Source organism: Phaseolus vulgaris, chromosome 11, assembly GCF_051622355.1.
Source record: "Phaseolus vulgaris cultivar YP4 chromosome 11, ASM5162235v1, whole genome shotgun sequence".
Lineage (NCBI taxonomy): Eukaryota > Viridiplantae > Streptophyta > Magnoliopsida > Fabales > Fabaceae > Phaseolus > Phaseolus vulgaris.
Window position 1 is genome coordinate 22,974,448 of NC_143508.1, and position 25,276 is coordinate 22,999,723.

At 42.6% G+C, this 25,276-nt stretch overlaps 1 protein-coding gene across 1 annotated transcript; it reads left to right on the plus strand.

Moving 5' to 3' along the window:
* Nucleotides 1-7,788: 7,788 nt before the first annotated feature.
* Nucleotides 7,789-9,412, plus strand: LOC137817866 (trans-resveratrol di-O-methyltransferase). The gene is made up of 2 exons (XM_068621095.2): nucleotides 7,789-8,747; nucleotides 8,978-9,412. The coding sequence occupies exons 1-2, from the start codon at nucleotides 8,064-8,066 to the stop codon at nucleotides 9,263-9,265; spliced, it is 972 nt and encodes a 323-aa protein (XP_068477196.2). The 5' UTR covers nucleotides 7,789-8,063; the 3' UTR covers nucleotides 9,266-9,412.
* Nucleotides 9,413-25,276: the final 15,864 nt, after the last annotated feature.

The window sequence follows — 25,276 nt, forward strand, 5'->3', positions numbered from 1 at the left end:
GCGTCTTGAAGCTTGGCGTGCAGCTTCTGGTGCATTTCAGCTTTATCCTTGCGCAAACTTTGAAGCTCATCGTTGAGAGCATTTTCCACCCGCGAGAACTCTAGCCCTTGCATCAGTATGTCACATTTGAGTTTGTCAGCTTCGGCTCTCGCGGTGCTCGCCTCTTCCTGATGAATGCGGTTGTCGATTTCAAACTTGCTCAGGGAATCCTTCAGACCTTAACCGATGAGTTGAGGAAGGTTCTCGACAACCATGGCATTTAGGTGCGCGGTGAAGGACTTCAGAGCTTCCTGGAGAAGGGCTGGAAGAGCTGGAGTTGGAGGAGGTGTTGAAGGATGATTCTCGCCACCACCCTCACAAGATTGGATGGCGAGGGGAATCTCGTGGCGTGGTGGCGAGGCGGGTAGCTCCGCTGCAGGTTGAGGAGAAGCTTGCGTATCCGCAAGCTATTCTTGTATAGCTTCAGCAGCTGAGGCGTTTGAAAGGAGAACATCCCCAGCAGACTTGAAGGGTGTGGAGGCGCTGGGAGGGTTCTCGGCATAGTTGGGGCTGGTGCCTTCAGCTGCTGGTGGCTCAGCTGCAGTCGCCTTTTTTCTCTTACAGACTAGCCCGTCTTCGGTGCTTTCGTCCTCCTCCTCGTCCGACACCACCCTGGGGGCCTTCCTCTTAGCCCTGTTTGGTGGCAGTTTCTTTCGCTCAGGGGCAGGAAGAGCGACGACAGTGGATGGGCCAACCGGTGGAGATTTTCCTTGGGCAGCAGTGGCTTCTGCGACAGAGTTGGGAATGGTTTGGGAGCCCGCTGCCAGATTATGAAGTTTAGCAATGGAGCGCAGCCTAGCCATCTTTTCTTTCCCCAACATTGTATCTGCATAAAGAAACCAATGATCACAAACCAGTCCAATTCAAGCAGTCGATGATACATAAGAAAATAAGCACTGTGAGTTAATGCATGGACTAACTAGTCAAGACTACATGCAAATCAGAATGACACAAGCAACATCAATATAAAAGATAGGGTGATGCGAACTCAGGGAAAGGAGAGCTCGGAGATGAGGGGAAGACAAACCTATATGAAAGTCCAGTTGACTTTCATGGAATTCGTAGGTGATGATGGAGGAGGTAGCCAAGGTTATGTTGGAGGAGGCAACTCCTTTCCATAAGTTGCATAGATCTTTGTCGAGCTTCCCCATCTTTTCTGGACCTCTAAACGCCCTAACGAATGCCCAGCTGTTGGCATGAAGCTGGGCGGGGGCTATGTCGAGCTCGGTCAACAGCTCCCTCTCGAAGCGAGTAAAGGGGAAGCAGAGCTTGACTTTCTTGAACATGGTGGCATAGACGAAGCAGAAGGGTTCGCCATTGCTCCCCTGGTCGTCGATGCAGATGGGTTCTCCAGGAGGACAAGGATGAACGGTCACCTTGTCATCATGCTCCTTGCTAAGGGAAAGGTGAGCTTGATCACCTTTCTTGAGGCGAAGGACGTCGATGTCGGTGTTGATGGAAGAGGTCTCACCCAGAAAAGCTGAAGTAGCCCAGAGGTATAGCTGTTTATAGTCAGGAAGGGGTCTCACAGTCGCGTTGGTTTGAGGTGGGGTTGGTTGGGTCGAGAGGACGCGGGTCTCACGGCCTGGCTCGAAGGGATACTGGGATCCCTTGGTGGATTGCGAGAGGAGGAAGGGTTGACCCTACGAGTTTTTGGTGGAAGGTTTTGAGAAGATGGAGGAGGGTTTGGAGTGATATTGGTGCGAGCCATCAGAAGAGTTGCAAAGAAGATGAAAAAGGGAAGAGATGAGAGTTCATAAACAAAATGACTCAACAGAAAAGAAGAAGACAGAACAAACAAGGGGGGCTCGCAGAGAGAAAGCTAGAAAACCTAAACGCAGGAAAAAGCGAAGCAAAGAACAAACACAGCCCACAACGTATGCTCCAGACAGTTAATGGATGACGCAAATCGTTTAAAATGCAGCAAATGTTAGTGGGAGAGATAAAAAGTTACCTTTTGATGATCAGAGGTGAGTTAAGCAAGATGATGATCGAGGGAGACGAAGCGTTCACTAAAGTATTTCGGGAGTTTGGAGTGAAGAAGAAGATAATGAAATAGTGAAGTGGCGCGAAGGTTTTAAGAATTTCAAACGTTGCAAGAAGCGCAAACGGCAATGAATAATAGTCGTTGATAAATCCACGTGTCATTTGATCGGAGGGGTTGGTGAAATGTCAAGTCAGTAAACAGTATGAGCGCCAGCGCACAAGGCCACGTAGATCGCCGAAAATTCAACTCCTTAGTCTTTTCGCTGGACAAGTCACAGCTTAAGACTGGGGGGCTTGTGTACCGATCAGGTCATCGAGTGTGATGACGTGGATAGTAAGTGACTATGTGGGGCGTGCTTAGCGAGGCACGTGGACAAGAGAAAAATGAATGGTCCAGAAGCGAGCATAATCGTCGTTTGTGGAAATGGCGTTCTACAGCGTACATAGTCGGTTGTCGCCAGGCTTTCGTGTCATCGCCATGTTAGATAATGGAAGATCAGGTGGTCTGACATCGCCACAAGAAGCACATCGTCGGGTTTCCCAGTAAACTTAGTTGAAGTCGTTGGAGGTTCAGGCGAGTAAGTTCAAGCGTATAAGTTCGGTAAAGATGATTGTTACGTCAGCATGAAACGTGAAGGTTAAGTGAGTTGGAGGAAACAGCTTGCTCATCGATGACGGGATTCCCAGAGTTGACATTCGTCGATGGCGATGTTTCCTCAGCTAGAACATGCATGGCGTGGCGGAGAGGAAGGTGGCACTCGCGAAAAGCGATATCACAAAGACGGTGTATTGTGTTGCATCCGATACTCGCCTTGTCGGGTGGTGTTCCAGAGCGTGTTACGTGCTAGGTTACACCTTGAATAGGATACTTGGCCGTGCAACTAGATGCTACATAGAAATGACGCTCAAGTTACCCCAGCCCAGATGATGACACGTGTAGGGTTGGATGCTACATAGAAATGACGCTCAAGTTACCCCAGCCCAGATGATGACACGTGTAGGGCTGGGTACTACTAGTTACCCCAGCCCAGATGATGACACGTGCAGGGTTGAATGCGAGCCACGCGTCCAAAGCGTAACTGCCTGGAGAGAAAAAAAACCTAGGTATAAAAGGTAAACTTAACAGAATTTGCAGAGGTACGTTCATTAAGGCTCATGATTTTTTGGTTGAGAGCACTTTAGTACGGTTCTACAACACTTAGTTTTCTCTCAGTTTTTGGGTGTTCCTATTACTGACTTGAGCGTCGCAGCGCCACCGGCCGCAGAGGCGCCATACTATGTTTTCAGGTTCTCAGAAAGACAATTTGTAGCATGGACTTGAAGTACACGTGGTGTTGAAGCTGGTGAGGAAAGATCGTGACGAGGCATCGTTCTTGCGCTTAGTCAACCGACAGGATCAATTATTTTCAAAATTCAGGAAATTCTTTATTGATGGTCGTTCTTGTAAGTGATTCAATCTCACAAATTTCATTGTTTGTATCTTTTGGGTCATTATGTTGTTTTTTTCCATGTAGCACAACAAACCAGTGGTCAGACGTAAGATCTTGGATATAGAAAACTTGGGAAGCTTGATGTGCCATTATGAATGGTTCATCATGATATCCTATCTTTCGAAAGTCAACCAAAGTCATTCCTGATTCATCAACTTTGACACCAGTGTTATTGTCAACCCACATGCATTTGAAAACATGTACAATAAACTTGGTATAATTAACTTCTCAAATCTCTACTATGACACCATAATAAGGCATTGATCCCACAACAGGATTTTGATCCTTTGCAGTTGAAAAATGCATAGACTCTGCCTCCAAGGTGACTCCACTATTTTGCACTGTACTCCTATCATATCGAGACTTTGTGTAAAACAAACAACCATTTACTTCATAGCCAAAACAACATAAAACATCAAATTTGACACCGTTTGCAAGTCATGTTAATGTTTCAGATGTTGATGCACCATTCATTATTTGTTGCTTAAACCATGACATGAAAGTTTTGTTATGCTCAAGTAACACCCATTTCTCTGATTGTCTTGGATTTTTATATTTGACAATGTCTTTGTGTGTATCTAAGTATGGTAAGACCTCATCAGTGTTATTCAAGATATACAAGTGTGCTTGTAGAACCTCTTCTCTTGATTTGCTTATGACATGTACACCTTTTGAAGATTTACTTATGATGAGAGTGCCAACCTTTTTCAGGAACTCCTATACATTTGGCTTTTGACATGTACTCAGAACAAAACTCAATAGATTTTTCTGAAATGTATCTTTCAATAATGGAAGCTTCCAGACGACATTGATTCTTCACATATCCCTTCAAAATCTTCATGTATCATTCAATTGGATACATCCATCACATATAAATTGGTCCACACAATCTGATTTCTATTACAAGATGAACAACCAAGTGTACCATAATATCAAAAAAAGATGGAGGAAAAAACATCTCGAGTTGACACAAGATAACAATTATTTATTCTTCAAGTTTATCCAACTTTTGAGAGTCAATCTCTTTGCTACATATGGAATTGAAAAATGAACATAGTCGAGTGATTATATGCCTAACATTTTTTGGCAAGATTCCACGAATAGCCACCGGTAGTAATTGTTGCATTAGAACGTCACAATCATGTGACTTTAAGCCAATTAGTTTCAAATCATTCATAGATACAAGACTCTTCACATTTGAAGAGTAGCCTTGTGGTACCTTAACACCTTTAAGACATTCACAAAAACTTGTTTTCTTTTTCTTTAACAAAGTGTAACACGCTGCAGGCAAGTATGTACGTTTACCAACTTCTCTCGGTGCCAATTCCTCTCGTATATTCATCTCAATCAAATCCAGACGTGCATTCACACCATCATTTGTTTTGCCTTTAATGTTCAGAAGTGTTCCTATTAGACTGTCACACACATTCTTTTCTACGTGCATTACATCTAGACAGTGTCTGACATCTAACTTACACCAATACGTAGGATAAAAAAAGATTGATCTCTTCTTCCATATTTCACTCACAGTTTGCTTCTTCTTCATTTTTCCAAAAGTCACATTAACATTTTTTATTTTTTCATAAATTTCAACACCACTTAAGGGAGTTGGACAAATGTCTTGTTCTTGGTATCCGTTAAAAGCTTTTTTCAATCTACGATACGGATGATATTTCTTTAGAAATCTACGATGCCCAAGATACACAGTTTTTCTTCCGTGTTTCAACTGCTCATAAGATGTCTTGTCTTGACATATTGGACATGTTCTATGACCTTTCACACTATAACTTGACAAGTTCCCATATGCAGGGAAGTCATTGATAGTACAAAACAACATTGCATGCAATCAGATTGATTCATTCTTAAACACGTCAAACACATCAACCCCTTCATTCCACAATAACTTCAAATCTTCAATCAGTGGATTAAGATAAACATCTATGTCATTTCCAGGTTATTTTGGACCAGAGATCATCATAGATAACATCATGTATTTGTGCTTCATACACAAAGCAGGAGGTAAGTTGTAAATCACTAACAAAATGGGCCATGAACTATGATTACTACTTAAGTTTCCAAAGGGATTCATTCCATCAGTTGCCAATCCAAGTCTTAAGTTTCTTTATTCTTTTCCAAATTCAAGAAATTCTTTATCAATATTCTTCCACTGCAAAGAATCAGCAGGATGACGAAGTAGTCCATCACATTTTCTATTATCTGCATGCCACCTAAGGTTTTTAGCGTCATCTGCATTTGCAAACAAACGCTTAAACCTTGAAATTATTGAAAGATACCAAACAACCTTAGCAGGAGGACCTTCCTTTGTGAATTCATCAATTTCATCATTCTGACCAACTTTAACCTTATAACGTGACAAACCACACTTTAAATCTTCATACTCATTTTTGTATAAAATACAATCGTTAGGACATGAATGTATTTTTCTATACTCCATACCCATTGGACAAAGTTTTTTTTTTGCCTCATAATTTCGATTGGGCAAGGTATTTCCTTATGGAAGCATGTCCTTAAGCAATTGAAGCAATTCTATAAAACTTTTGTCGATCCATCCATTCATTGTCTTCAAATTCATCAACCTTAACACTGCTGATAATCATGTGAAATTAGTTGAACCAGGATACAAAGAAGTATCTGCATCATTAGACATATTTTCGAAAACTGCATTAGCAAAAGATTCTGCTCCCACATCACGAATCATGTCTTATAATCTATCATCCATTGAGAAATGAACTTCCTCGGAACCTCCGTGCACACTTGGCAAGTCTAACAATTCACCATGCCACGTTCATGATGTATAACTTTTCAAAAATCCATCACACAAAAGATGTTCTCTAATTTTGGAAACACCCAATATCCTTCCATTTAAACAATTGACACAAGGGCACCTTATCCTTACTCCATTCTTATAACTAACGGCATTATGTTCTGCGAATTGTATGAATTCTTCCACCCCTTATTCGTGGTGTATTAATCCAACTCCGATCCATAGAACTGCTAAACTAAGAACCAGTGTGGACTCAGAACCAATGCGTTCAATAAGTAATCATTAAAAAATAAATCAAAATTGTTGAAGGTCGGACACCTCCAGACTCAGAACCAGTGCGTTCAATATTTCAAAACAATATATAACCATTAAAAAATAAATCAAAATTGCCGAAGGTCGGATACCTCCGGACCCAAAATCAGTGCGCTCAATATCTCAAAACAATATATAATCATTGAAAATTAAATCAAAATTGTCGAAGGTCGGACACCTTCGGACTCAGAATCAGTTCGTTTAATATATAGAATCAATATCTAACTCAAAACAAACACTTTCAAAAATATAGTTAATAATATATAAAATATACTAACCTTAGTAGAGGCGGCAATCACGGTCAGATGGCACATCGACGCAGCTCGGAGGGCACGGTGGTCACTGGTCGCTGGACGGCAGGTGCGGAACGGCAGTCGTCTAGGCGTCGTCGAGTATGGCGAATGCGGGCGGCAGTCGCGGTCGAGGATCGCGCGCGGACGGTTGATCGGTTGCGACTAGGGCGCACGGTCGGCGGAGCGCGGTAGGGGGCGGCAGTCGCGGGTCGTGGTCTCGGTTCCACTATCGATCGGTAGGGTGCGGGATCGCGCGCGGGCGGCTGGCAGGTTCGCGGAAGGGTCGGCGGGGGTTCGTGGCAGGGTCGGTCGGCGAAAGGTTCGCGGCAAGGTCGGCAGCGGTTCCTGGTTGCGATTCGGTCGCGCTCGGTCAGCGGCAGGTTCGCGGTAAGGTCAGCGGGGGTTCGTGGCAAGGTCGGTCGACGACGGCTTCGAGCAGGGTCGCGGTCGGCGGCAGCTTCGCGGTCAGTCAGCGATGGCGCTTGGTCGGTAGGGTACGATCTTCTAGCGGTAGGGAGGGTGAGTCTTGCGGAGGCACGGTTAGTGAGAAAGAAGGCAAGGTTTGTGAATGAATATGGGAGTGTGAAAAAGAGTCTAAAAAACAAGAAGGGTGAGAAAGATTTTTAACGACGGTTCTTGGCGCAAACTGTCATTGTATCTTCACCGCCAGATTTTAACAACGATTCGGGGGGAACCGTCGTTAAAAATCTTAAAAAATTAAAAAATTAAAAAATTTACAAAATTGCCACCGCCTCGTTTTTAACTATGGTTGTCTCCAAATCCTCTTTTGAAGGGTGTCGTTATTGAATTTGTTTTTCACGGAGTAGAACTACACACCTTAAAAACGTGAAATATATAATATAATTTCATTTACAAATAGATAAGAATGTGCATAACTTTCGGCATGTTAATTAGGGAGTGATCAACAACTGTTCATGGTAGTTGAAAACCTGTATTTTAATATTGCCTTTAGGATGTTGTTTTCCTTATAAATTGAGCAAGACTAATTAGAGATTTCATCCAAGTGAAATCACATATCCACAGACCTATAGTAGTTAAGGAAGAAAAAGTATGGAGTGCAAAAGTGAAGAGCGTGTCTCTAAACTACTTGGAGCCCAAACCCATGTTTAGAATCACATTTTCAGCTTCATAAATTCCATGTCCCTCAAATGTGCAATTGATTTGGACATACCTGATATCATACACAAGTATGGTGAACCCATGCCACTCTCACAACTCACTGCTTCACTATCACTCAACCCTTCCAAAGCCAACTGCATTTACCGCTTGATGCGAATCTTAACCCATTCTGGCTTCTTCTCTCAACTCAAGTTCAATGAGAATGATCTTGAAATGGGTTATGTCTTGACTGATGCTTCCACTCTACTACTTAAGGACAACCCCTTAAGTATGCTACCTTTCTTGCATGCCATGCTTGATCCAATTTTGACAAAGCCATGGCATCAATTGCCTACATGGTTCAGAAATGATGATCCTACGCCATTCCACACTGCACATGAGATGAAAATTTGGGACTATGCTGGTCGTGATCCAAAACTAAATCAACTTTTCAACGATGCCATGGCAAGTGACGCTCAATTGGTTTCCAAAGTGGTGATTGAGAGGTGCAGCGGAGTGTTCAAGGGCTTGGAGTCACTTGTTGATGTTGGGGGAGGCACTGGTATCATGGCAAAGGCAATTGCCAAATCATTCCCTCACATAGATTGTACTGCATTTGATCTCCCACATGTTGTTGCCAACTTAAAAGGATGTGAGAACTTAAAATATGTTGGAGGTGACATGTTTGAATCAGTTCCTCCTGCAGATGCCGTTCTACTAAAGGTAAAATTAATATAAGTTTTCTTATCTTAGATTTATTCTTTTAATAGTAATTAGTTAATTCCAATTTTGATCATCATCACTAGTGAAATTCTTAGAAAATTTTAATTTTTTCAAAATCTCTTCATTTTTATAAATTCAAAATATATTTAGACCATTTTCATAAATTTCTCTAAATACTTTTTGTTTTTCAAATTGGTCCCTGATTCATTTAATTTATGCATGAGATGCAGTGGATATTGCATGACTGGAATGATGAGCAGTGCGTTAAAATACTTAAGAAATGCAAGGAGGGAATAAAGAGGAAGGTGATTGTGATAGACATGGTGGTGGAGAGTGAAGAGGAAGATTTTGAATCAACTGAAACAAAGCTCTTGGTTGATATGGTTGTAATGGTATTGTATCCTGGAAAAGAGAGGACTGAGAAAGAATGGGCTAAGATAATTTTCTCTGCTGGTTTCAGTGACTACAAGATAACTCCAGTGGTGGGTTTGAGGTCTCTCATCGAGATTTATCCTTAACAGTTAACTTCTTATGTATTGTGTGTGGCATATTATTATATACGACAAGGACCACCACTACCAATAAAGGTCCTTTACTTATCCTTTATTCTATTACGTGATGGAATGTAATCAATAAATAACTTTTTCTAATTTATTTTTAACCTATATACATATCTCCTTTTGCTTTCCATAAGTTTTTTACCTTTTCTTTCGTGTTTGTGTTTCTTCTACCCCACATGGCTGTACCTGTACTTATTGGTGACAAAGAGCAAAATAGTGTCATCTCAAATAATTGCATTGTCCGAAAATGATTGAATGATAAAATAGATTGATATTTGAGTGTATTTTTCCCATTCTCTCTAATTAGGTTCTGTCCTTCCTTCCTTCTCCTCAAGTTGTTTACATTAAATTGGTGTCAAGTTGTTTACAATATATTGGTCTTTTATATTTGTCACAATCACAACACCCAACCGGTGTCTCCATCCACAATCGTTGTGGCATATGCTGGTTTTTTTTGCGAGGAACAAAAGGGTCATTTACGATATCATCCCAGATTCCTCTATAATTTGAGTCAACAAATATCTTCATTCTAACCTTCCAAAATTGATAATTCAGTCCACAAAATAAAGGTGGCCTGTTTATAGAAGCACCCATTGGAAAGGATAGTTTTTCAACCATTTTAAAAAGGTTTAAAATGGAACTGATGCCAATTATTAGAATTAGAGGCCCTACACAAGAGGGAGGTGAATTGTTTTTTTAAAAATTTTCGCAAGTATTGAAGGTAGAGTCAAAAGCTTTGAAAAATCAATCAATTAAAAATCTGTTTAGCCAAATAGAAAAATGCTTTTAAGTTTGATTCAGAAAATCAACCTGTTGTTTTTATGAAACAACCGTTCCTTATATGAGCAGTTTTGAAAAAGAAAGTTAACACAATTTAATGAGGAAAGGGATAGAGATTCACACAGGATGTGGGTGAATCCCTTTTACACATCCGAGATGGTTTCCCCTTTAAGCATCTTGAACATTTCATATTCTTGGATCAAGGCATGCTTCCTTGCCCTCTTCACATTAGTGGTGCCTTGATGGGTAACCTCAAGGATGTCCCACATCTCATTTGCAGAAGCACATTGTGAGACCCTGAAAAACTAATCAGAATTCAAGCAGAAGTGATGATGTTCTTAGTAATGCAATAATATTAAGCTATTTTACTTTCACTCTCTGTCCATTGGGACCAAGGTTTTTCAATGAAAACATCTTTCTCAAATTTGTGTACAAAAGGGTCGTTTACAATATCATCCCAGATTCCTCTATAATTTGAGTCAACAAATATCTTCATTCTTACCTCCCAAAATTGATAGTTCAATCCACAAAACAAAGGTGGCCTGTTTGTAGAAGCACCCACCCCAAAAGATAGTGTTACAACAATTTTAAAAAGGTTTTAGGATCGAAAACTTGATTGACTTTCAAGAACTCGGCTCTGATGCCAATTGTTAGAATTAAAGGCCTTAAATAAGAGGGTGGTGAATTGGTTTTTTAAATATTTATGCAAGTATTGAAGGCAGAGTGAAAAGCTTTGAAGAATCAATCAATTAAAAATCTGTTTAGCGAAATAGAAAAATGTTTTTTAAGTTTCATTCACAAAATCAACATATTGTTTTGACGAAACATCCGTTCTTTATATGAGCAGTTTTGAAAAATAAATTTAAACAATTTAATGAATGAAGGGATAGAGAGATTCACACAAGATGTAGGTGAATCCCTTTAACACATCCGAGATGGTTTCCCCTTTAAGCATCTTGAATATTTCATATTCTTGGATCAAGGCATGCTTCCTTGCTCTCTTGACATCAGTAGTGCCTTGATGGGTAACCTCAAGGATGTGCACATCTCCTTTGCAGATGCACATTGTGAGATCATGAAAAACTTATCATAATTCAAAGCATAAGTGATGATGTTCTTAGTAATGCAATCATATTAAGCTATTTTACTTTCACTCTTAGTCCATTGGGACCAAGGCTTTTCAATGAAAACATCTTTTTCAAATATGCGTACAAGAGGGCCATATGCAATAGCATCTCATATTCCTCTATAAATTGAGTCAACAAATATCTTCATTCTAACATCCCAAAATTTATAATTCAGTCAACAAAACAAAGGTGGCATGTTTATAGAAGCACCCACCCCAAAAGGTAGTTTTTCAATCATTTTATAATGGTTTTAGGATAGAAAACTTGAGTGCCTTTCAAGAACTCAGCTTTGATGTCACTTGTTAGAATTAAAGGCCTTAAAGAAGAGGGAGGTGAATTGTTTTTTAAAACATTTCGCAAGTATTGAAGGTAGAGTGAAAATCTTTATAGAATCAATTAATTAAAAATTTGTTTAGCCAAATATAAAAATGCTTTTAAGTTTGATTCAAAAAATCAACCTGTTGTTTTTCGAAACAAACAGTTGTTTATATCAGCAGATTGAAAAACAAAGTTAAAACAATTTAATAAGTGAAGGGATAGAGAGATTCACACATATGTTTATACTGGTTCACTTTTATCCAAGAGCTACATCCAGTCCTCAGCCAACCATTGAAAATTCATTATGTAATCAAACCTAGATTACAAACCACACACTGAAAGTGATGATCTTTAACCCCTCATGATCACATGCCACTTTTAGCAAATACCACAGTTTCCAGAACCGCCTTTTGAAACTGCACCACACAAGAACACACAGAAATATAATGTTCCAAGAAGAAGTAATAGAATACACCTACGTAAATCAAAGCTTAAAGTTCATAATTACAAGACCCAATCCTATTCCACACTTGAGATGATCCAAAAGCTCTTCGAAATATTTAAAATTGTTTTTGATTAATCTCGCTTTCTTAGTTCATGCATAGGAGCCTAAAACAACCTTTTTATACTCCAATCAAATGGTCAAAGCAGCTAATTTAAGAACCAAAAGCAGTTAGGATCATTAAAAATAAGTTTAACCAACTTAACAAAATTCTATTAAGGTTTTCAGAAAAAACCAGTTGAATTCTCGAAACAACCGATTGAATTAGTTTGATAGCAAAGTCAAAACAAAGCCAAGTTTTTCAAACTCATTTTAAAAGCCAATAAGTGTCAAACAACCGGTTGAATCGACATTTCAACAGGTTGAAATTTCACATTCTTTAGAAAACTCATATTTTCAAAAAGATTAAGATTAAATTAACCTTGGATCATCTTAAAGAGTGAATGAACAATTCAAAGACTACTATACACACACACCCAACAACAAGGTCTTCAAGCATTCCTCTTGGGATTAGAGGCATCAAAGCACCTTGTTAAACAATATAGAATGGGAATGGATATTAAATTGGAGAAGAAGCATATTTGTATGGGAGAGTGCATAGGTAGGTCAATTGTTAGTGGTTCTTAACAATGCACAACTCCATAGGGAGGCTAGTGACTCTAGGTCATGGGCAGGTGAAGCTTATGGGATATTCTTAGTGACGTCCACTTATAAAATGCTTTACAACTTCACTAGTTTTGAATATGGTTGTTTATTTTCTTGTCTATGGTCTGTTAAAGTTGTCCATAGTGCTTTAACTTTTGTCTGGAGGGTTTTGTTGGGTAAAGTCCCCACTAGAGAGAATTTAATGAGGAGGGGGATTAATCTAAATACCAATATATGTCCTTTATGTCAATTAGCAATTAGCTGAAGAATTGGTACAACATCTTTTTTTATGGAATAATTGTTGTAGATAGATAGGTTGTTTAATTGTGCAACATAAGAAACTTAGGAGGCATTTTGAATAATTTCACCTATTTAATAGTAACCAAAACAAAATGTTTATAGAAAGGATCATGGGTCGTTGTCATTTGGTGTATGTGGAAACAAAAGGACAATGTTATCTTTAAACAAGGGAAGGTTGATGTAAAGGAAGTTTTTCACATGGCTCTGTTAAATTTTGTGCTTAATTTGGAATGTCCATGGGGATGTTTGTTCTATATTTCTTCTTGGGTTGATTCTCCCTACACCCAATCAAATTGGACCTGCACCCAATTGCATTTGTGAAAGTACCAAATTACCCTTAATGAAAATGAAATTAGGGTTTAGTGATTTCTGCACCCAATCACACACCCAAGTTCGTTTATGCCATTCTCGCACCCAACACCATCTCTCGCACGAGCGTTCGCATCCTCACACCTTAGTTGGCATTTCTCCGGCAGCGTAGTGTTGAGTGGAAGGACCCCTTGAACAAAGACGAAGCCAGGAGCGCGAAGATCGTCCATTGTTGCGCGAAGGTTTGAGGGCATCATCTGCATCAGCGCACTCTACAAGCTTTGTCAAAATAAACATGACAAGGATACAATTGGGTTTTAAAATGTTCGTCGGGTGTCAATCACAATTGATTGGGTGCAGGAAGAAATTTCCTTCTTCTTGTTTGTTGTTGTGTGTTTTGTGCTAAAGGGTTGGGAAAGGCCCAGGTGTTGGGGTTTGCAGGATAAAATATGCATAGTTAAGGCATGATTCAACATTTTGTTTTAAGGAACACGTCTTGGAATTTGTACCAATAGGGACGTATAGCATAAACAGGTTGAAGTTGTGCATGTTGTACCGACTAGTCCTCGGGCGTAGTTGAGCACTAGTAATGTTGGGGCCATGTAAGCGGGGTCCCACGAGTGCCGTGAGTCAGTGTCTCGCAAGAACGAGTGCCAAGGAGCTAAAGAGTGGTCAAACATCGGTCACCGGGATGTACCGACGTGCCACTAGTCAGTGTGGAGAGGTCGTACATCGGAGACTCGAACAACAGAGCTGGGCCACGAGAGGTGGATCCCAGACCACACACCAGTTATCAGTAAGGGAGAAGCTCAGGTCAAGAGAGTCCATGTGTGTAGAGTGGATGACGTGTTTAGGCGTAACACAAGTACAAAGCCACTGGAAAGATGCGACCTGTGAGGGTCATATTCTAGGGGTGAGCTACATGCATGACACGTGAACAATTAGGGCATTCCAAGGACGGGTGACCCCAGAGATCAGGTGCATGAGGAGGCATCTTGGTGGTCACCCCGTCAGAGGTTGCACTCCAGTAAGGGAACCCCACACACTAGGTTATCCTAAGAGAAGGAAATGGCAATGTTGGGACCACCCCCCTCAGAAAGCCCATTTTGGGTAAAGAGGAAACCTTAATTTCAATTTATATAAAGGGAAGTAACAAACTTAGCAAGGTACGCTATTCATTTGCTCCGCTTAACACACACAGTTACAGTCTTACGTTAAACAGTTTTGGTGTTTCCTAGCCCTAATACTGACTTGAGTCGCGGAGTGCAAACAACCTCTATGGCGCCTTTGTCTTTAAGTTTAAAGGCATTGAAACGGAAGCACGTACAAATGCAGGGATACTTGGGTGTGAGAGTGACGTAGACGCACAAAGACGTTTTTGGTCAACCGGCAGGAACATTTGGCACCCACCGTGGGGCACAATACAAAACATTGTCCCACCAACAAGAAAACCAGAAAGATGAGAAGTAAGAGGCAGGGACCTGTTGCACCAAACAAAGGCGAAAGCGTCACCCTGCAACAGGTTATGGAAATCATGCAGGCCTTTCAAGAAGAAGTGGTTGCGTCAAAAGCAAATCAAGAATGAGGAACTGCGTAGGGATCTGTAAAAACGCAGGGGAGCCTGAGGAGGAAAATCAACAACCTGTGACGCCGCCTAGAGAGTTCCCGATGCCGTTCTCGCAAGAAATCATGGATGTCGTGATACCAGCCACACTTGTAGGGCCCAAGGTGACCTTCACTGGTACAAAGGACCCGGAGGCCCATCTCACGACTTTCCATACGCATATGATGCTGGTTGGGGGATCCGATGCGGTGAGATGAAAGTTGTTCATGCGCATTCTGGTGGGAACAGCGATGGACTGGTTCATCACCCTCCCTGATGGCCATGTGACGTCGTTTCCACAACTTACAAAGTTGTTCAGGACGCAGTACATCACGAATCGGGCTCCCCCATCTATCTCTTATGATCTCTCTGACATAAGACAATATCTGGGAGAGTCTTTGAAGGAGTTCCTGTACCGCTTTGGCGCAGAGGTAGTGAGGTTGAACCTCAAGGACAAAAGGATGATGGTGCACGCGTTCAAGAATGGCATTATGTCAGGCCCCTTCAGTGAGTCACTTATCCGCAACCACCTTAAGACCTTCGCCGACATAACGCGCTGCATGGTGGCTCATATTGTGGTGGAGGAGGAAGTTAACAAGAAGTGCACTTGTGTGGTTCCCACACGCCCGCGTGCGTCAGGTCGCCCTCAACCCCTAAGGGTGCATGAGGCCACGACAGAGAAGAAGACCCTCGTGAAACAACAACCCTATCAATCTAGGAAGCCTCAAACAAGGGGGCGCGAGAGGGAGAATGTGCCACCAAGCACGACTTCGTGGTAGAATTAAAGGACCTCATCGCTATCCCAAACATGGCGGAGAGGCTGAAGGTACCCCCTAAGACCGACAAGAGGCTCGGGCCCAACAAGAACGCCTGGTGTGAGTTCCACCAAGCATTCGGCCATCCCCTACGAAACTGTTTGGCAATAGGACACCAGCTAGATGGGTTGGTGAAGAACGGTGTCTTGAGGGATTACTTGCAAGAAAAGCAGGGGACCGAGGACGTAGCGGTGATAGTCGGTGGACCGGGGCATGAAGTCCCCGTGCATGGTGAGATTCACACCATCGTGGGAGGTTTTCCGGGAGGAGGTTGTACCGCCTCTCAGCGAAGGAGATACGCACGAGCGGTGATGTCAGTAAAAGCACAAAGGGCCGACAATGCCTTCGATGTCGACCTTGTCTTCACCAGGGCTGACCTTCAGGATGTTGTTCCCCATGACAACGACCCGGTGGTGATCTTAGTGGTAACCGCAGGAAGGAAGGTGCACCGTGTGCTAGTGGATCAGGGAACCTTGGCAGATGTAATGTTCTGGACAACTTTTAACAATTTGCAACTGTCTCCTGACATGTTAAGGCCCTATACTAGCTGCCTGTACGGTTTCGTGGGAGATCAGGTGGAGGTGCGCAAACACTTAGAGTTGAGGACCACCTACACGGATGGTACCGCGTCCCGTACGGAGAGCATCGGGTATCTCGTCGCCAATGCCCCCTTCGCTTATAACATGCAGTTGGGTAGACCTACGCTGAATAGACTGGGGTCGGTGCCATCGACGCGCCACATGAAGATGAAGCTGCCTGACTTGGCGGGAAAGGTGATTACCATCAAGTCAGATTAAAGGGACGCCAATAGGTGTTATGAGAACAGCCTCAAAACAAAGAGAGGGGTAACCATGGTTACTACACGACCACTGCACACACAAGAAGGTCGCCCAGCTCGAGGTCAATTGCACCGAAATTGCCTGGACCAAAGCAGAGATTGCCCGCGAAAAGATAGCCAGAGAGAGCAGACCTGATCCGTTTGGAGATCCAGGGAAAAGAGAGATTGGAGGAAAGGTCTCCCAGCTTAGTGACTCCCCCGACCAAACGGTGCAGGATCTGAATGCCAAGGTCCGACCCGTCCACCAGAGGGCGAAGGAACGACACCTAATTGACTTAGAGGGTATGTCCGCGAAGATAGCCGAGTCCAAGCTGAAACCAGACCCCGAGAAGTGTGCGTTCGGAATAGAAGCAGGGAAGTTTCTGGGTTTCTTGCTTGCTGAGCGTGGTATGAAGACAAACCCAGAAAGGCGTGCACTGACGAGGCGCATGTCTGTCTTGTCTGGATTTGCACCAGCTGGAGGAGGGGGCGGCTTCCCTTACCAAAAGGGTAAAGAGGTGTTCATCAAGTTGAAGGACTACTTAGCCAGCCCTCCAGTCCCGTGGAAACCACAGCCAAGCACACCACTTAGTTTGTTAGATCAGGCGATCAGTTTAGTCCTTGTTCAAGAACAGGACTAGTTTCGAAAACTCATATGCTTAGTGGGTAGAGTACGGCAAGGACCTGAGGAAAGATACCAGGTACCGGAGAAGGCAACCCCATTGATTTCACGTCGGATCTCCCCTGTATGGACTATTTCTTTCAGAGTAATAGAGGCCCTCGAGAACAAAGCATGCCAACTTGAGACGCTGAAACGAGGCCCGGTTCCTTGTGCATGGAATGCGACCGACTTCAAGTTTTATTTCAGTTAAGCAGTAACGTTGTACATGGTACTAGGGGACACTCTTTTTCCTTTATAAAGGGTTTTTTAATGAGGTCACCGAATGAATTTCCATTGAAATATTTTCTCGAGTTATATACAATTCAATTAAGGACTTGTTTTCCTTGCGTTAGAAGTCTCGTGAGTGGAAAGATAGGTTCGTAGAGAACACCTCCCCCCTCGAGTGAGAAGGCCAAGGTTGAACGAAACAGTTCACCACATAAATCCTCCTCGCCTTTGAGCAAAGCCAAGGTCAGTTAGGAACTTGTTTTCCTTGCGTTAGAAGTCTCGAGAGTGGAAAGGTAGGTTCGTAGAGAACACCTCCCCCCTCGAGTGAGAATGCCAAGGTTGAACGAAACAGTTCGCCAGATAAATCCTCCTCGCCTTTGAGCGAACCCGAGGTCAGTTAGGAACTTGTTTTCCTTGCTATAGAAGTCTCGAGAGTGGAAAGGTAGGTTCGTAGAGAACACCTTCCCCATCGAGTGAGACTACCAAGGTTGGACGAAACAGTTCAGCAGATAAATCCTCATCGCCTTTGAGCGAAGCCGAGGTCATTTAAGGGCTCGTTTTCCTTGCGTTAAAGGCCTCGTGAGTGGAGGGGTAGGTTCGTAAAGAACACCTCCCCTTTCGAGTGAGAATGTCAAGGTGGAACGGCCTAGTTCACAGTTAACCCCCCCCCCCCCCCCCTCTTTTCTAGCTTAATACAGCGAGGGTAGGGTACCAAAAGGCACTAGTAGAAGCATCACGGTGCCAGGCACCACAAGTTAACAGTTGAGTAGCATTTTTCAGTCAGATCAAGCTTAAGAAAGTAAAATTGCAGGCAGACAATAAATTGTTCGTTTGACAACCAAATACAAGCTAAAAAGGAAGAATCCTTGGAACGATCTGCCCGTTGACAACACGGTTCCTTACCGCGAAGGGTGAAGCGTCCATCTCGAGGTGCACACAGGCAACCTGAGCAAGGGCGTCCTCGAACCCCGTGTCGTAGCATCAATAGCATCTCCGGTCATCTCAACCTCGACTTCTTCGAACCTCTTGGCTTGTTGGAGGAGCTCGGCCTCCACACGACCCCACTGCATTTCTGGATTGATGGACCTTTCTTCAAGCCCTACCATCTTGGCTTTGGATGCCTTGGCTGCCTCTTCCAATTTAAAGACCTGGATTCGCAGGGGAGGGATTTTTGCCTCTAGCTCGACAACCTCCTGGTACCTGTCATAAAGTCGTTTTGAGAGATCCTTTTCAAAACGACGGAGGCAAGCCAACTCCTGCTTCAGTGCGGTCTCGCGGGTAGGAAACGAACGAGCCAGCAGGGTCGTTTCATCCTTAGCCTTGGCCTCTACTAGCGCCACCCTCGTCTCAAAGCCTTTGAGGGCATGTTGCAGAACATCGGGCAGTTCGATGGCAGGTGGAGCCGCAGTAGCACTCGTTCCACTGTCTTCAAGCGCGAAGAGGTCGGGGGAAGAGGGAGCGCTTGGCGTTTGGATTCGGGGCTATGTAGGTTGACCTGCAGTGGATCAATGAGAGGTCGTCGCCGTCATAAGCCTAAGCCTTTTAGAAATTGGACCCTCAGCGGAGTCCTCATCAAATTCAATCTCTACTACTTTCCTCTCGTATGGAAATGGAGCGGGAGATGCTTGGGCAGGGGCAAGAAAAACCACGAATGCAGGAACGAAGGGAGTAGGCGAAGGCACAGCAGTGGCAGAAGAGAGGGCGCAAGGGCTCGAGGTGCCCACACCCCCAACCACTCCTCGACGACGAGTGAGGATACCAGCCAGCTTGGCCCGTTTCTCCTTAGCCAGGACCATCCCTGCATCAAATTTCAGAATACAAGAGGTTGGCAAAAACATGGATAAAACATGCGAATGTACAGGGGCAGAATGTGCAAGCACAACAGTACGATAACATGAATCAGTTCCTCGGAGGTTCTGGTTTTCTTGAACCCTAACTCAGGGAAACCCACCCTCGAAGGGAACCCAGAAAGAAGGAATAGGGAAAGCTGAAAATACAAAGAGTTAAACAACCCCAGGCAGTTATCAAGCATCAAAATTAATAGATAAGTGCGACCAACAATTAATGTTCGTACCTTTTAATCAAGTAGGATGAAATAGTGATTGGACGGGTAAGTGAACTATTCACGTTCTGTCATATGGAGCCACGTAGGTCACCAAGGGCAAGAACTTAGTCTCTTCGCTGAACGAATTACAGCTCGAAACAAAGGGGTTTGTGTACTGACTTGTCCTCGGGCGTAGTTGACCACTAGTAATGTTGGGGCCACGTAAGCGGGGTCCCAGGAGCGGCATGAGTCAGTGTCTCGCAAGGACGAGCGCCAAGGAGCCAAAGATTGGTTAGACATCGGTCACCAGGATGTACCGACGTGCCACTGCTCAGTGTCGAGAGGGCGAACATTAGGGACTCGAACAGTAGATTTGGGCTATAAGAGATGGATCCCAGACCACACACCAGTTCTCAGTAAGGGAGAAGCCCAGGTCACGAGAGTCCATGCGTGTAGAGTGGATGATGTGTTTAGGCATAACACAAGTACAGAGCCACTGGAAAGATGCGACCTGTGAGGGTCATATTCTAAGGGTGAGCTACATGCATGACACGTGAACAACTAGGGTGCTCCAAGGACGGGTGACCCCAGAGATCAGGTGCACGAGGAGGCATCGAGGTGGTCACCCCGTCAGAGATTGCACTCCAGTAAGGGAACCCCACGCACTAGGTTATCCTAAAAGAAGGTAACGACAGTGTTGGGCCCACCACCTTAGAAAGCCCATTTTGGGTAAAGAGGAAAACCCTAGTTTCATTCTATATAAAGGGAAGTAACAAACTTAGCAAAGTACTCTATTCATAGGCGCCGCTTAACACACACAGTTACAGTCTTCCGTTAAATAGTTTTCATGTTTGCTAGCCCTAATACTGACCTAAGTGTCAGAGTACAAACGGCCTCTCGGGCGCCCTTCGTCTTTGTGTTTTAGCCATTCAAACAGAAGCACCTACAAACGCAGGGATACTTGGGTGTGAGAGTGACGTAGACGCACAAAGACGTTTTTGGACAATCAGCAGGAACACATGTTAACACTTTCCTAGGAGTCTTCTTTGTATTTTTGTTTATATTAGCAAACTCTGCTTTGGATGTGAAGTAATGTTAGAGCATAACCCAGTATTGGGATACTCTTCTGAGAGCTTAAATTTTAGAATAGAAACTAGTGGACAATTTCTTCTGGTGCAGAGAGTTCTCATATGTTTTCAATTTTAGAATATTGTTGAACCAAGTGGTGTTCAAGCGTTGAAGAATCCAAACCCTTTGAAGGATGATGAAGGCAGGTTGTGCTTGCTGTTGCTGAGTTGTCCTTTAGATAGGATATGGGGTAGATTTAATATGTAATCCACTCTTGATTGAATCCAAAGCATAAGCACTCTCAACCCTTTTAAAAGAAAAGTGTTTTTCAAGCTAAGTGAAAAACAAACTGTTGTTTTTGTTGAAACAACCGATTGTTTTATACTTAGGTGTTTTTAGAAAAGGTTGAAAACTGTTTTAATGGTTGACTTGCTGTCAAAACCAAAACAACCGATTGATTCGTGGAAACAACCGATTGTTTGTTTTGGTACCATAACAGAAAACGGTTTTGTGCTTTGACTGAGCATTAAATGTTTTTCCAACTGTTTACGCTCTAGTTTTTAATGCTTTGACCAATCTTTAAATGCAATTAATAGTTTGTTAAGATTTGATAACAAACAACGACTTTGTTTTACAAATAAAAAAACAGATTTGGGTTTTTTTGAACTTACAGATTTTGAAAGAGTTGAGATTGCTTAGAGATTGAGTTTGATCAAACTGTTTGAGATAGGATTTTCTCTTGTATTGATTTCAAATTTCATTCTCTAACAAGTGTAATCCTTGTATATGTTGAAAGAAACCTTGTGTGTTTGCTGAGAAGTGTTGTGTGTTCTTGAGGGGATCAAGATCAGCATTCTTAGTGTTCGTGTGTTGACCAAGAGGAGTGTGTGTCTTGAGGGTATCAAGGTCACTTCTTTGGTTGTGGTGTAAGTGATCTAGGTTTGATTGCTTAGTGTAATTTCTCAGTGGTTTCTGAGAAGACTGGATGTAGCTTTGGGTTTAGAGTGAACCAGTATAAACATTTGTGTGCATTCTCTCTATCCTTAATCTCTTTCAATTCAGTTTTAATATTTGCAAACTGGTATAAACAACTGATTGTTTCTGCGAAACAACCGATTGTTTTTCTGGTGTTGTTGTTTTTGCTTTGTGTTTTGGCAAATTGAATTTCTTATCATTTTGTTTCTCGAAGTAATTTCATTCTTGGCTTAAAAGTTTGCGAAAACCCTCTTTAAACAATTCAACCCCCCCTCTAGTTGAAAGTCATACATTCAAACAATTGGCATCAAGAGATTGGTTCTTGTACTGACCAGGGCATCAGGCGTGATGACGTGTCTTGCACGTGCTCGAGTGGGGCGTGCTCAATGGAACGCGTAGGCTAGAAAAGATGAATGGCTCGGAAGTAGGCATAGTCACCGATCGGTGGATTGGCGTTCTCCGATCTCTAGTGTGCATAACCGGCGGTCACCAGAGTTGCGTCGCAGTTGCCGTATGAGAATGCTAGGAGATCGGGTGGTTTACATACTGCCACAAGGAGCACGTCGCCGGGTCTCCCAGCGAACTTAGTTAAGGCTGTCGAAGGCTCAGAAGGGTAATTCCAAGCGTGTAAGTTCAGTAAGACGATGGTGGCACCAGCTTGGGGCATGAAAGTCGACTGAGTTGGGGGAAACACCTTGCTCATCAGCGACAGGATTCCCAGAGTGGACATTTGTTGGTGGCAAGGTTTCCCCAGCTAGAACATGCATGGCGTAGCAGTAAGGAGGGTGCCATTCGCGATGAGCGATATCACAGAGATGATGCACTTTGTTGCATCAGATACTCGCCTTGACGGGTGGTGTTTCACAGCGCATTACGTGCTGGGTTGCTCCTTGAGTTGAGGACTTAGCTGTGCGGTTGGTTACTACACAAAGAATGACGTTTGAGTTGCCCCAGTCCAGATGATGACACGTGCAGGGCTGGGCGCTACCTACTGTCCCAGCCCAGATGGCGACACATGCAGGGCTGGACGCGAGCCACGCGTCCAAAAGCATAACGACCTGGAGAGAGAAGAAACCTAGTTATAAAGGTAACCTTAACAGAATCTGCAGAGGTACGTTTTTCATTACGGCTGATACTGCTAGGGTTGTGTGCCTACAGTACGGTCCTACAGAGCATATTCTCTCTTAGGTTTTGGGTGTTCTTGTCACTGACTTGAGCGTCGGAGCGCCACCGGCCGCAGAGGCGCCACTGTGCGTTTTTCAGGTTCTCAAAGAGGCTATCTGTGGAGTGGACTTGGAGGGCACGTGGTGTCAAGCTGGTGAGGAAGTTCGTGACGAGGCAACGCTCTTGCTCTAAGTCAACCGGCAGGATCAGTTCAAGTGAGGTAAGTTCATGTGCTTCTTTAAATGAACAAAATTATAGTGAATTGCTTGAAGCTTTTCAAGAAACTCACAATGAAGCTAATCGATTGGTGCTTTCAAACAACTGATTCAAAGAACTTAACAGCTGGCTGGAAAAGAGAGTGAAATCACTTGAAGATGAGATTGAAAAATCTAAAAGTGATTTCAAAAATCTGGAAACACATTTCAAAAATTCTTCTTGAAAGTGTGACAGTCTCTCATTTGTGAAAATTGTGAAAACCTTGAGAAGAAAGAGCATTATCTTATTGATACTGTGGACAAACTTTCGAAAGGGAAATCTAACTTTGAGAATGTCTTGGCATCTCAAAGCTGTGTTTTTGGAAAGGCTGGTTTAGGCTTTAATCCACAAAACAAACAAGATAAGTTTTCAAAAAAAAAATTCAAGAAAGCCAGTAAAACAACCGATTGTTAAGTCGAAACAACCGGTTGTTACATGCTTTTATTGCATGAAAAAAGGGCCATTCGGTTAGATTCTGCAAAATAAGAAAGTTTTATGTTCCCAAGGGCTTCATGAAATGGATTCCTAAAGGATGTGAGTTTCCAAATGAGAAAAAGAAATCAATTGGACCTACATTTGTGAAGGGGCCAAATCTTGTTGTTGAAACTCATGCTTGTGCAGGAATTCTAAAGAAGTGTAAAGGACTGAGTCATCTGATCAAGTTCTTGGAAGAAAAAGAGCAACATTGAAGCTGAATCAATGTTTTGCATCTGTCCAAAGGCCCTTAACAGTTAAAAGAGGCTTCTTGATTACAAAGGACATGGCTCATTGAAAGAACAACATAAAGGATAAGACCTTCCTTATCTTTGTTCTTAATTCCTGTTTTTAAGTTCTTTTTCATAATTAAATATCTTCTTTAAAATGTTTAATTTAATCTGCTTTGAACTCTTTCTGCTTATAGTTAAAAAATCAAAATAAGTTTTGATTGCTGCAGAAAAACAACCGATTGTTTCCTCGAAACAACCGATTGTTTCGAGTCTGATAGCACTGTGAGGAAATCAATTTAATTTATTTTTTGAATTTCTATCCGTTGCAGATCAAATTAAAGAAAGAATCCTTGGTCATTGAACCTGTGTTGAAAGCTGATCACGCTTAGAAAGAAGTTACAACAGTCATAAAGGAATATATTCCACAATCTTGAAAATTTAAGAGCTTTTTTGACTAGTCAAAGATCACATGTGAAGACCATGTGATTTTCTGCTTTTTCTGACGTTTTCAGTGCAGGGCATGGTCAAGTCTTCTCTCTCTGAAAATCTGGTACCCACTCATGTCATTGAATTTTATTCTATTATTGCTATAAAATCTGCTGCAGCTGATCTCTTCCACAAGAACAACCAATTGCAACATCTCTTGCAATTCTTGGGTGAGCTTCTCTCTGTTTCTTCTCTACCAACATGGACTCAACTCCTCCCACCTCAAGAAGAGTCAAATCCAGAGCAGTAAGGTCTAGAAGAAGGCTGGAATGATGGTTTTCTGGTGACAATAATCTAATTGAGAGGTATAGGTTTGAGACTAGCACCAAAGTGATAAACAACCCCAAGGTTGTTTGCTTTGATTGGCTGAAAAGCCAAAAGCTGGACAATGTCAGAAAGCTCCTCAAAGATCAATCCCTCAGAAAGTTCTTGGAGATGAAGGGGAACATCTACCCAGATTTGATAAGAGTTTTCTACACAAATCTCAAGTTTGAGGGAAACAACCTAGTTTCTCATGTAAAAGGTGTAGATATGGAGATCACACATGATGTATGGAATGTAGTAGCTGGTCTTAAGTACTCTTGCCTCAGAATCAACAAAGGGAACCTTGGAGTAGTGGAGGATTTCAACAAAGTTCAATACTACAAGAGTTGCTTGAAGAACCAAAATGCTCAAGTTAGGACTTGTTCGGTTGGTGGCTTAAGGCTTGATGAAAGGTTGCTAGCCCTCATTGAGACTTGGATTCTAACTCCAAGGGGGGAGCAATCATTCTGTTCTTACAAAAGAGGACCTGGTGTACATCTTCTGCATTATGAAGAAGATCAAAATAAATTGGATCCACATCATCAAAGAGCACATGCAAAAGGCAATGAGGTTAAGTGACTATCACTATCCATATGTTCTTTTGGTTTCTAAATTTCTACTCTATTTTAAAGTGAACCTAGAGGATGAAACATATGAGTTGGTCAAGTCAACTCAAGATTTGAACAATGGATCTCTCAGTAAAATGGGATTCACCAAAGTAGGTGGCAAATCGATTAGCAAAGATGGTGATCTTGGTGCCTCATCAAGTGTTGTTGCTGATCTTGAAGAAGGTGAACATGCTGATAATATGGTTTTTCAACATGAAGGTCAACCTGAAGCAAATCAAGATGCTGGACCAAGT

What these genes read in the sequence shown, in the direction of transcription:
- LOC137817866 (XM_068621095.2), top strand. Translation starts at nt 8,064, where the DNA reads ATGTCCCTCAAATGTGCAATTGATTTGGACATACCTGATATCATACAC. An exon ending in CAGATGCCGTTCTACTAAAG is followed by an intron (nt 8,748 to 8,977) that starts GTAAAATTAATA and finishes CATGAGATGCAG; the next exon opens with TGGATATTGCATGACTGGAA.